The sequence below is a fragment of the Pristis pectinata genome, chromosome 10, assembly GCF_009764475.1.
Source record: "Pristis pectinata isolate sPriPec2 chromosome 10, sPriPec2.1.pri, whole genome shotgun sequence".
Taxonomy (NCBI): domain Eukaryota; kingdom Metazoa; phylum Chordata; class Chondrichthyes; order Rhinopristiformes; family Pristidae; genus Pristis; species Pristis pectinata.
In genome coordinates, this window is record NC_067414.1 from 26142274 (window position 1) to 26156329 (window position 14056).

General features: G+C 37.8%; 1 protein-coding gene across 5 annotated transcripts in view; it reads right to left on the reverse strand.

Annotated features, from left to right (window-relative positions):
- elovl4a (ELOVL fatty acid elongase 4a) overlaps positions 1-13223 on the reverse strand; it is a 47910-nt gene extending 34687 nt beyond the window's left edge. The window contains exons 1-2 of one of the 5 annotated variants that reach the window (XM_052025375.1): positions 13088-13223; positions 3954-4053 (exon numbers count right to left, since the gene is read on the reverse strand). In XM_052025375.1, coding sequence (XP_051881335.1) covers positions 3954-4020 — 67 coding nt within the window. In that variant the 5' untranslated portion in view covers positions 4021-4053; positions 13088-13223. Of the gene's footprint in view, positions 1-3953; positions 4054-12626; positions 12680-12737; positions 12886-13087 lie in introns of those variants that run through there. The other 4 variants (XM_052025377.1, XM_052025376.1, XM_052025374.1 and 1 more) reach the window with 4 other exon arrangements.
- Positions 13224-14056: the final 833 nt, after the last annotated feature.

The window sequence follows — 14056 nt, forward strand, 5'->3', positions numbered from 1 at the left end:
ATAGGGAGAAATTTCAATTCAAACAATGCAGTCCACCTTCAAGCACCAGCCAGTGGCACGAAAGGTCAACTTGGTTATACATCACAAACATGAATTAAGTGGATGCTTCCACAAATCAAAATTCAATAAAGGTGAGAGACACACTCAAAGTTAGCAGTTGAAGCACATCTTACTTTATTGGAGTTACATCGACTCAGCTCTCACATAAACAACGGATTGAGCAAATAAGCTTACTGGCCTGACAGCTGTAGTGATCTACTTATTCACTGTTGTCCTAGTCTAACACTATACCACTGCCTTCATTATTGGACTGGTTCAACATGTTTACAGATATTGTACAGTTAACATAAAATAGCAATATGTGTGAACACAAATGATATGCTGCTGCCAAATTTTGCACTAAAATGGACTTTATTTTTTTGTGTTAATTGTGTTCTTTCTTGTAAAAATTGTGTTTATGTTTTTTGTGTGAATGCTGCTGCGAATAAGTTTTTCATTGCACCTATGCATACATGTACTTGTGCAATTGACAATAAACTCGACTTCAACAAAATCTAAATGTTTTCCAATCCACACTTTAAATTGGAAGGATTAAAAAAAACTCAACAAGAGGAATCAGACCTGCCAACTGTATTCAACTCCAGTTTGGTTCTTTGGAGGCTGGGAGAGCAAATGGTGAACTGAAATTCTCTAAGCACTTGGAGAAAACATTTAAGCGCCTACAATGTCAATTTTGTTTTATTGAATGATTGATCTTCACCTTTATAGCTTAGTCATCCAAAGTCATTAAAGGGATCTTGGGTTCATTAAAATACATTTTTTAAATTGATTGAATAGTATTTCTCACACCTTCTTGGAAAATGACAAGGCAGATTTACACATTTTACAGAATCAGAGAAATAAAAATGCAAAACCCTTTTCCAAAAAAGAGGGATGATGATAAATCTGGAAGCTCCAGGTCAACCAGTTCAAAGTGGGAAACCATTTCAAATCATCAAGGACAAAAATTATTCTCCCTTAGACGTCTAGGTTAATAAGAGACATCAGGATAGACGTTGAAGGAAAAATCATGTCCAACTGATCCAACCAAAGACATAACAGAAAGATTGATGAAGTAGTAATCGTACCTCAGGACTTTCAAAAGGCACTTCCAATGTCCTTCATAACAAAGTAAAGAAAATACAAGTATGTGGTATTAAATGGACAATAGTGATTTGGATAGGTTATTGGCAAAAGGACAGGAGGCTGTAAGTACAGGGATTCCCAAGAGGTTGGTATTAGAAACAATGATCTGTGCTTCTGTGCAAGTGATGAGCATAGAAAGAACCGTCTTGTATATTATACAAAACTTGGCAACAGTCTAAATAACAAGCAGGATGCAAAAGGGTTTGGGGAGACATAGGCCAGTGAAATCAATAGATACATGACACATGCAATTTGATAAGAGGTTTGTGTGGTGCCATGCACTTTGGATGAAACATGTGGAGAGGCAGTTTCATCTGAATGATGCAAGTGGGTTCATAGATTTTTCAAAATGGCAGAGGAAGTTGCTAAGTCACTTAAACATACAAGATGCTGAGCTTTGTAAGTAAAAGCACTGAATACAAAAAGACATACAAAACCTTTGCCAGGCTCTATACCTGGCAAGGCCTTGGAAAAGGTTTAGAGAAAGTTTACCAGGTTAATAACAGAGATCAAGTAATTATGTGAAGAGATTGAAGAAACTGCAATGGTTAAAGAATATCCATCAGACGTTTCAAAATTCTGAAAGTTTTTCATTACTTTCTCCATCAAAACCTGTTTCCTCCAATTAGATGTTCTATTGAAAGCAACAGACAAAGGAATAAGAGAGGCATTAGAGAAATCTGCTTAATAGATTCCCTCCATCTGACTTCAACTTCTATAAACTCTTCACTCTCCATCTCTATTCCATATGACAATAAACTCGACTTTGAACCTTATGATCGTAAAAGTTGAGGGCCAGAGACTGCAGCATATCATGAAGACCATTATCAGAACTAGCTGATTGTTGCTATCCTCAGCCAAGTGTATCCTACATTCCACAAACCTCTAGATCCTCACCTAAAAAATCTCTTACTTCAAGATCTCTGACCCAGATTCAACACCAAATGTACAAGGTCATTTCAAAAGCTTCCACTTGGCTTCCTCAACTACCCCTTTATCCAACTAGTTACCCAGACACTAAATTATGAAAAACATATCCATAAAACTATCACAGAATTTACATCCCCACACAGTACCTGCACCTTCAGCCAAAGCCTTCAGCAAATATCCTCACCCATTTGCTCGAAGCTTTGTGACTACTAACTTCAACCTCATTGCAAAAAAAATTTTTTAAAAACTCTCTAACTTCTCCCTCCTTTCAAGTCTTTGCATAATTCATAACCCTGACAATTGCATTTGAATGTATCCTGACCATCACTTACAGTACGCTTTGAGTTTGTTCAATCGAGTGTCTATCCTACCCACTTCACTAGGGCACAACGTCTCTAAATATATCCCAATGATTTTCATCAGTGTGCTATGTTTATCAAATTTCCTTGATATCTCATAGCACTAAGCATAATTGACCTCTTTAATCTCGGCTGCCATACTCTGTGGTTCACATTTGTGGAGCTCCATTCCAACTGTCTCAAGAATGCCAGGATAAATTTTACAATTGTTTCCCCTATACAACTAAAAATTAAGATGCATCCCAATGATCTGTTCTTAACAGTTTCTTTCCAATGTTTAAATAAATTCATTAAGTAACTTTAGTACTAGACTTAGGGTCTACTTCCAGACATATACTAATAACACAATTTTATTCTGGCATCATCTTTGACAGCTTGACTCACAGTGCTGTGTGATTGCTCAGCCAGCATAAAATTCCAGATTAAGATGATCTCTAACAACAATTTTAAGCCAACCTTTGAGATACCAAAAAATTCCTCTCCTTTACCAGAAACTAGTGCATTAGAGCTGTTCCTTCAAGATGGGCCTGAATACATATAATTTTCATAACAAAAGACCAAGCTTCAAACTGCACATCAAATACACAATTAACTTTATGTACTTTTAGAGACACTCTACCAGCATTTACTTCCAACTCAACCATGTTACCACTAACATTGTACTGTTGTTTTATTACCTTCTGATCTCTTATGCTCTTCCTATCAGCCTCTTAAATTTAGCCCTACAGCAACTGCAAGTCATCCAAAGATTCATTGTTTAAATTCTATCCTGTATTCATTTCTATTCCCAATCATCTGTACCTTCATCAACTAACCTTTAACTCATTTTTTTTTAACGTCTGACACCGTATGAATACACATTCCTTCACTATAAACTCAGTAACAAGATCAAAAAACATCATCATTCTCTCTCTTTCCCTAAATTCTTCCACTTTGCTGTTTATCCCTGCTCTTAGAAGCCTCCACTAAGCTTAAATTTGTGGTCTAGAGTCACTATTCTTAACTCTACACTAACCATTCCCATTGCTTTGAACATGCTTTGGAGAAAAGATATATTAAAAAATGATAGTATTTTTATCATTATTCACTCATGCAATACATAACGCAGTACATTCATTACAGATTTGGTCAATACACAAAATCACATACTTTGTCAAGTACTGATTACTGCCTTGAAATTCATCCCAAAGGTACAGTCAAGTCAATGTATCATATCTTGCTTCTGAACTGTGGCGGGGTAAAACATGCTGATATGGTTGTATAGCACAATTAGCACCACAGTCCAGGCATAAACTTCTGGGCAAAATGTTTAAAGAAAGACTGTAACTGTAAAAAAAAATTATCTAAACCAGTCAGCAGGGACATAAGCTGGACATAAAGACAGCACTGAATTAATACAAACATATCCATACTACAAAAACTGAATACAGAGACACCATAGTAATACAAAATTACCATGGACAGAATATAAATAAATACCTGCAATGGTGAGGCTCCATCGATAGAATTCCAGGGAATCATTAATGAGGTGTACAACTGCATCCATAATTTCACAAAGGAATAATTATCCCAACACAACCTATGAAAAAATAAAAATACGATTTTGGTTCACAAATTAATTCAGTTAAATCCCTTATATTTGAAACTTTGTCATACATTAGACACAGGATTTATGGACCACACAGTTTGTGGGATTCTCATTAGAACTTTTTGAATCGGTCCTTCTTGAAGGAGTTCCTTTAAACTCCTCTTTAACCCAACTTTAAGTCAACCCTCTTTGTATCATCTTTTTCAGCTCACTGTTAGTTTCTCCAATTAGGTTCCCGAGTGACAGCTTGGGATAGTTTCCTAAATTAAAAGGCACAAGGGCTTGAAATTTGACACAAGCCGAAAGGTCAATGCATAGCAGCAAAATTCAGCACTATCCCTGGCCCAAGGCATTGTGCACTGCTGAATGCCCATTTGACACTCTTCTTCCCACACTGAGCATGCAAAGTGACATCCAGATTGGAGAAGGGGGGTTTAATTACAAATGGTCAGAAGTGTGGTCGAGGCCTGAAGTTTGAGAGATACTGTGGATCAATGGGTTGAGTTACAGGCCAGCAAGTAATTAAAAAAGTATCCATGCAAATCTGTTTTCCACTGCCAAGCTGTTCCAGGTACGTTTCAAAGCATGTTTGTTGTTAGCAATGTTACCCAAGTTCCTGGACAATGGTCTAAGGAGTCAAATTGTTGGCTGCTCAAAGTGAGAAAGTTGATGAGCAAAACGTAGTTGATGGGATATATAAAATTTCTTTATGAGTCACATGTACATCAAAACACACAGTGAAATGCATCTTTGCCAAAAGGCATTTGATAAGGTGTCACATATTAGGATTATCAAGAACATAAGAAACAGGAGTAGGAGTATGCCAGTTGGCCTGAGTTTCTTCCGCTTTTCAATAAGATCATGACTAATCCAACCTGGGTCTTAACACCACTTTCCCGTCTTTCCCCATATACCATGACTCCTTTGTAGTAAAGTATCTGTCAGTCTTCGCCTTGAATACATTCAATAACTCTGCCTCCGCGGCTCTTTTAAGTAGAGAATTACAAAGAATCACACCCACTGGGCAAAAAAATCCTCATGTCTGAAATGGGTGACCCCCTTATTTTTAAACTATGCCCCCTAGTTCTAGATACCCCCAACAGGGGAAACATCCTTTTAGCATCCATCCTGTCAACTCTGATAAGAATCTTAAATGTTTCAATGAGATCATTTCTCATTCTTCCATACTCTAATGAGCTTAAAACCGACTTGTTCAACCTTTCATCAAACATCTACCCTTTCATCCCAGGAATCAACCCATTGAACCTTCTCTGTTCTTCTTTCAATGCACGTATATCCTTCCTTAAATATGGAGATCAACATTGTAAGCCATACCAGGAGTATGGTTGAGACAGCACCTTCCATAAAAGCTTCCCTACTTTCTCTCACATAGCCCTTATAATAAATGCCTACATTCCATTTGCCTTCCTAATAATTTCCTGTTTCATTTACTAGGACTCCCAAATTGCTTTGTACTCCAATGTTTTGTAGTCTTACTTCATTTAAATAATAATTTGCTTTTTCAATTTTCTTTCCAAAGTGGATAGGCTCACATTTTCCCACATTATTTCCCATCTGCCAACTTCTTACCCACTCGCCTAGCATGTCCATATCACTTTGCAGGTTTTTGGTAGCCTCTTCGCAACTTGCTAATCCATCTATTTTTCTATCGTCACCAAATCTGACTACAGTACACCTGGTCCCATCATCCAGGCCATCAATATAAATTGCAAATTATTAAGCCCCCCTCACCAATTTCTGTGACAATTCACTTGTTACTGATTGCCAATCCGTATATGACCTACTTATCCCCACTCTGTTTTCTGTTAATTTGCCACTTACCTATCCATGCTAATACATTAACCCCAAGATTGAAGACCATGGAATAAAAGGGGCTGCAGATGAATGAATAGAAAATTGGCTAACAAGAATGGAAACAGATTAGTAGTGAAAAAAAATTTTAAAAACTGTTCATGTTGGAAATCTGAAATAAAAACTGAAAATTCTGGGTAGTCTCAACAAGTCATGCAGCTTCTGTGAAAGGAGAACCAGGGTTAATGCTTCATGTTGAAGACCTTTCATTAGAACTGGGGAAAAAAACAAATTAATTTTAGGTTGCAGAGATGGGTGGATACAGATGAATAGGACAAAGGGAGTATCTCTGATACAGTGACACCAATGGCTGTGGAGATAAGTTGATGGGTTAATGGGACAGATAGAGAGAGAAAGTAAACCAAAGCAATAAAATGAAGACAGAGAGTGAGAAAACAAATAAAGAAGTGTAAAATCTCTGAAATGCAGGGCTGTAGCACATGCCCAACAGGTCAGGCTATGCTAATGGAGAGAGAAAAACTGAGCCAATATCACAGAGAGATGACTTGTAACAGAAATGGTCAGTTGTGAACAAAGAGAAAGTAAGCTACCCAAGGTTGTAGAATTCAATAGTCTGTGAAAGTAGTGATAGGTTGTTTTTCAGTGAAATGAACAAAGGTATCAGAACTAGGATCACTGGCTTTTTAATATATTTTAATATCTTGGATGCACAGGGCACAATTTTCAAATATTCAGATGAGATGAAACCTGGAAGTGCAATGAACTGCAAGGAGGTTAGCGATAAGAAGAGACTTCAAGGAAATACAGACATGCTGGCGGAATAGGCAGATTGATGACAGATGAAATTCAATACAGAGAAATATGAAGTGTTACGTTTTTGTCAGAGGAGTGAGAAGCAATGGAAACTAGAGTGCACATTTCTAAAAAGAGTACAAGATCAGAAAAATTGGGAGTACACATGCACAGCTTTTTGAAAGCAGCAGGGTAGGTTGAGAAAGTAGATAAAAAGGTAAAAGGGATCCTAAGCTTTGTAAATAAAGGCAGAGCAAGGAAAGCAATGTGAAACTACAAAAACAATGGCTCAGCCTAAACTGGAGTATTATGTGCACTCTTTAAGAAATATGTGAAGACTTTGGAGAAGGTGCAGAAGGGATTTACTAAAATGATGGCCTAAATGAGGGACTTTATTAATTTGGATGGACTAGAAAAACTAAGGTTGTTCTCCTTGGAACAAATAAGTTTGTGAAGAAACCCGATAGAAGGTAATTAAAATACATGGGGTAGAAATTTTTCCATTGACAGAGGGGTCAAGAACTAGGAGATGCATAATGAAGATGATGGCAAAAGAATCAAAAATGTGACAAGAGATTTTTTTTAAATGCCAGTAATTCCTTGCTTATTCAGTATTTAGGTATCTGGAATTCTCATGCAACCAGCAAAAATCACAGACTGTTCTGTTTTTATGAAGATAAGCTTAAATGGTGAAATTTATTTGAAATATTATGAAAAATAAATATAAAAAGACATTTTTTAGTTTATATATGTTTGTACACAAGGACATTGCAGTTTTAGGCTGATTAGCAGCAACATCCTCTTTGAAGATTTGGTACTTCATGTGATGGTGAGTACAGTCATTCATTTGATTTGTTTTTGCTGTATTTTATATTAATACTATTTAGCTTTAGAATATAGAATTGCAGTGGAAAACATGGTTATTTAAAAGGATAAGGAGATGACATATAATTTGGTCGTTTTGTACAATGAATACGACTGTGTCACATACAGTATTTATTTGAGCAACTCCCCCCCGCCCCCACCACTCCCCATGGATGTCAGATATATGCAGCAAGTGATTAAGGTTTTGAATGCAAAAGATAGAGGCAGATTCAATTGTGGAATTGTAAATGGCTCAGGATAGGCAATAATTCGTAGGGCTCTGGGGAGAGGGTGAAAGTGGGATTAGCTGGATTGCTCTCATATTGAACCAGTATGGACTTGAAGGGTCAACTAGCCTCTTCAGTGCTGTAATCATTCTGTGCTTCTGCCCATCATAATTTGGTTCCTCAATCTGCAATTCCATGATTTAAAGTTATAGCCACAGTATCAAGCCATTCAACTTCTGACATTTTCAAGCTAGTATTCTAAATCTGCCTTTTGTTTTACAAGCTTCCTCCTATAAATATTGTACTAAGTAAATAGATGAGATAATCCAAATCTAATTTTCACTGGAACCTTGTTAAAGTACTATTTAGTAGACAGGGAATTAAGTGTTTTGCTTTTTCCAGTTTGAAGCAATTTTTGGTACCATGATCCAATAAGGTCTCTTTAAACATCTTCTAAATTGCAGGAGTGTTGCTAGTTCACTTTGTTAGATTTCCTCAAACTAAAGATTATAATAAGCATACGAGAGAAGGCCTGGAAGTGAATATTGCAGAAGGAATAAAACTATGAATAACCTTTCTTTTCCTAACATCATTCTGTAGGGTCATGTCCAACAATTAAAAAATACACTCCAATTCACCTTTAAAATGCAGAGTAGAGCTGGAACTCCCATTTAAAATTTTGGTCAAAAAATATTAGCATAGGGGTATGGTGGCATACAAGCTAAACTACTGGATCAGCAATCAGAGTTCTAAATCAATGATAAGTCAATGATCTACAGAGTCATGAGTTTGAATCTCACTATAGCAACAAGTGAATTTAAATTCAAATAACTAAATGATTTGGAATTTTAAAGAAATGTCACCATGAAACTACCTGATCATCATGAAGGCTCGACAAGTTCACTAATGTCCTTCATGAAAGAACATAAGAACAAAAACAGGAGTGGGCCAATCAGCCCCTTAAGCCTAATCTACCACTCACAAGATCATGGTTGAATACCATCACATAATCTTGGTTCAATACCATTGTCCAGCTCTCTCCCAATACCCTTTAATTCTCTATTAGCCCCGGTTATAACTGTATGCAGTACTCCAAGTATGGTCTTGTTAGCACCTTCAAAGTTTGCATCACAACTTCCCTCCTTTAAACTCCATATGCCTCACAATAAAGTTACAGCAAGTCATGAGCCATCCTAATTACTTGTGTATCTGCATGCCTGCCACTTGTGTTGCATGCATTAGGACCCCCAGACTCCTCTGTAACACACTTTGTAATCTCACTCCATTTAAAAATAATATCCTTTCTCATTCATTCAAAGTGGACAGCCTCACACTTTACTCCATCTATCAACTTCTTACCTATTCATTTCACTTATGACTTGACTGACATGATTTTTTTTTTAAATGTATAGTTACTATCTCCTTAATAATCGATTCCAACATATTCCCAATGACTGATGTCAGGCTAACTGATCCATAGTTTCCTGCTTTTTGTTTCCCTCGTCTTAAATTGTGGCATTACATCGGTCATTTTCTAATCTTCTGCTCTCTCTCTAGAATCCTGGGATATTTTGGAAGACTACCGCCAACACATGCACTCTCTCTTTAGATACTTCCTTTAAGACCCTAGGATGCCTACATCCTATGGACTTGTCAGCCTTCAATCCCATTAGTTTGCCCAGCATTTTTTCCTTAGTAGTGGATATTATTTTAAAACTCCTCCTTGCCTATAGCACTTTGATTATCTATTGGGATATTTTTTATTGGCTCCTATCATGAAGATAGGCCCAAAATAATTAATTAGAATTTCTTTCATTTCCCTTCTATTCACTGTCCAATCTCATTTTTCAGTCTGGCATTCTTACCCAACTCTGCCTATACAGTACGTAACTGCAGATCCACCAAAGTGGTTCACTCTTAACTACCTTCTCAATTCAGGGGGAATTAGGGATTATTGCCAGATCTCATGAATGAATAAAAACCAATAAAAATAAATCAACATCTTTTTTATAAATAGGCAAAGCAGTGAGGTTGACGTTAATGGGATAGTGAAGAAAAGTAGCTGCACCTAGTCTAGTAATGAGTGAAAAGCTTTGCTGTGGTCCAGCTTCAAACACTAAGTAGTATAAAATTTGATAATGAGAAAAATTATAAAGTATGCAGCTAATTCATTGTGTTCCATGCATTGACAATTTAATAAGAATGTTGATAAGGGAAGATTAATTTATTGGAATGAATGGAAGTTTTTCTATCTTTCCCCACCCCCACCATCTCATTTACCAAGGCTTTGTAAAACAAAATGTAGCAGCTTTTACTATGAAGCTGCAACATTCCACGAGAAGTTGAAATATTCACAAAAATATTGTTGAATGCAAACAAGCAATGTATTTTAAAAGTTGTTATTCCGTTTCTGATACATACATGAAAGTCACCTGCATTTCGTGTGTGTGCGTGCGCGTGCACGCCTTGGTACTTTCATTTTTCATTTATTCTTTGAACTTTCCAAAACATTTTTTTTCCTCTTATTCTCTTCTTCTATAAGTTTCCAACCAACATAAGGAAATGCCCTTCAGGTATTCACTCTTATGATTGTCCAGACGCTCATAAATATCAATAGGTGACTTAAGTTGTGGCCAAGTCAGCCATAAGATATAATATCGTAATTAGTCACATGTACATCAAAACACACAGTGAAATGCACCTTTTGCAAAGAGTGTTCTGGGGGCAGCCCGCAAGTGTCACCACGCTTCCAGTGCCAACATAGCATGCCCACAACTTCCTAACCTGTATGTCTTTGGAATGTGGGAGGAAACCCACGCAGTCACGGGGAGAAGTTACAAACTCCTTACAGACAGTGGCCGGATTTGAACCCCGATCACTGGCGCTGTAAAGTATTACGCTAACTGCTACACTACCGTGCCTGCCATAATATGACATCCATGCATGCACTTCAAGCAAGGTCACTGGTTATGTCAGAAAGAAGTAATGCTGATTGAGCTTCCTCCCTGTAAGCAATAGGATTAAGGTCGATTCCCATATCGCCACTGCCAGCATGCAACTCATTAGTGCTTTCAATGGATAATATGGCTCAGTGTTTTATTTACCCTTTACCTTTTCAAAGTTAAAATATCACAAGTCTGGCCTCTTGTCTGCATTGAGTTAGTGGCAGTAATACACTGAAACTGGCCAATCTAGTCATAATTTGATGTCCATGTATGCAGTTCCTGCAAAGTCACCGGATATCAGAAACAAATAACACTGATTGACGTTACTTCGTGAGAAGTGGACTTTCTATTGTCTATCTACTGGTAGCAGTTAAATCCTAAATCTAACCTTAGAATCAGTGCAAGAATTCTCAATTCTAATTGTTAACCAGGAGCCATTGCATTAAAAAAAAACATAAATGCCAGTTCACTTCATGCTACAGAGTAAATTATTCATTGACATTCACTGTCCTTTGACCGTGTCGCCCAGCCTCTTCCCTTTCTTTGGCAAATGGGACATTTTGATCCGATTATGTTACATAAAGGGTATGCGGGATATTTTTCAATGTAATGGTGTTATTTTAATGGAATTTATTGTTGTTGTCTAGTCTCACAAATGAAGAATATGGTGCAGGAGGGATGCCAATGCTGATGGAACTATGCTGCAGCATGAGTCACTATATACAGAAGGTTGTGGATTGAGGAGAGAAAAGGGGAGAAATTGGAGCAAAAATACCAACTAGTGTGTTAAATATAGTTCCTAATAGTTATTTCATATGGATTACTCATGGAAGCTGATGGCAATATTCATTTTAATGCTACTCCTATTTATTAAATTGAAAGTATGTCAAGTTTGATTAATTTCTATTCATTGCAAAAACTATTAGCTGTTGTAAATACATTTTGAACAAGTTTGAGATTTTTGTTTACTTTTCCATTGAGGTAAATTATACTGAGTCAACATTTGTGGATTATGCAAATTCACCTTAAGTGCTTCTTAAGAAAGGTATATGTATACATGCAATAAATAGCCTAATTTCCAGACAGCTGGTTGCTTTAAGACAGAATCTTTCGTGTGGTACATGTTACCTTATATACACAGGTAACAACATCTACATTTTAACTGCATTTTGTAACAATAATTCATCTGTATATTTTTTTAAATCTTACTGCAAAAACGTTCAAAAATATTAAATTTACACCCGGATTCCTCTCCCTAGTTAAGTCTTGAAAGCTGACATATTGAAAATAATCTTTATTACCACAGCAATAAAATTCTTTTAGTCACGTAAGACAAATACCAAAAAAAATTCTTTCCTGAAAGATTGAATTAGGCCAGACTAAATGGGAAGGCTTATTTTTAAGTGCTACAAATCAATCGAAATTAGCCATATTAAAATCACTATCTGCTTGTGATGCTACCTCATTTCCAATAGTCTATTTAAAATGAACATCTCCAGTTCACAATATTACTAAAAGTTTTTTTTTAAAATAAAGATGCTGCAAATCTGCAATAAACGCACACCGAGCATATCCAGCATATTCCATATTGATTGGAGTCATCATTCATTTTCTTTGTAGAAATAAAGGTAAAAATCACATCCAAAAACTCCATTCCCATTAACAAAAGCCGCTCTGGTTCCTGTATCATTCCTTCTTCAAAACGTTATCAAATGAGCTTCCGTGTCATTCATCTTACTGCATTGCCTCAATCTGAGATTTCTGTAAGTATTCGTTATCAATTTAACGTTATTAAGCAAGTTAACTCGTGAACTGGATATATTTCACGAAAAAAATAATCAGTAAACACGCATATATTTTAAAAATATAAAAACTTAGAGAACGAAATATTTAATTCCGTAACTGTTCTGCAAAGACAGATCATTGCTTATTCCAAATCCTCCTCCGTCTCATCAACCACGGCAATTGCATGGTGCAATAAAAAAAACTGCACTCTCTCTCTCTCCAAACTAACCGGTGGTGTAACTCCCGAGATGGATACCAGACAATGGGAACGCCAATATGTTCGGATCTCCTCAGCCAGGACAAGTGTGCGAGGGACGCTGTGCAGCTCCCACCTTGGGAGGATGATCAGGAGGTTCCTCGATCACGTTCGCTGCAAGGTCAGTGTGTCTGCCCGCTCCTCACGCTCTCCCCCGCCCGCTCCTCACGCTCGCCCCCGCCCGCCCGCGTGCTCGCGCTCTCCGGGGAGACGACGCTCAGCCGTTCAACGGACCGGTGCTCCGAGCGCTCCACCGGCCGGGCGGCCGCTCAGCCGCAGGTGACCAGTGACGAGACCGGGAAGAAACCGGAGCCAACGGTTACCTCCTTGCGTACCGCTTTCTTAACCTCACTGCCTCCCTCACCGAAGGCGCTCTTCCCTCACGCCGACCTTCAGCGGTTCTCCATCACTGTCCGCCCATCCACAGCTGTCACTCGAGCAACTCACTGCGCATGCGACTTCACCTGTCACTCAACGACCGCCGCACCATTGACGCACGCTCCAACATCCCGCGCAAACCCAGGGGCGCAGAGCAACAGTGCAAAAAACTGATACTAAACGAGTAGTAATAAAAAAATCATATTTTATTCATCAACAGTTTATCGAAAGGATCATATTGCAATCAAAAAATGAGCCTTAAGCGATAGTTAGGAACACGAAAATGAAGTACACAAATCAGTAAAAGCGCTTGCATTAATATAGGGCGTTACATGACTTTCCAAAGTTTTAGATCCAATTAAGTATTTCATTTTTTAATAAGTGCTGTCACAACAGCAAGCTATTTGAACATCGCAAGCTCGAACAAACAGCAATACAATCATTATTAATGATGTTGATTGAGGGGTAAATTGTGTCCCAAAACCAGGGAGAGCATCCCAAGTTATTCCCTGCAAGAGAGGCAGGATCTCCTGACAAGGCACAGAATTTTTTTAATACAAAATAAACTCTATTCATAATAAAAGAAAAACTATATACAATTACAAAACAGTGCAAACCTTTACATTCTTGTACAGATCATTCATTAGTGTTACCCTTTTATATAGAAAACAGCACCGATGCCACATATGTGGCTCCCTGGAAACTACCCGGTCCCGTATTTACAATATTTAGGGGCTTTCTCGCCTGTCCCCGCCCCTCCCTCTCCAGTGGCAGAAGAACCCTAAACTGTAGTCCTTCCCCACCGAGCCTTTGCATTGGCTGCGCCCAGCTTCAGTGCGTCCCTCAGCATGTATTCCTGCAGTCTGGAATGTGCCAGCCAGCAGCATTCCCCTATGGACATCTCGCAGTGCTGG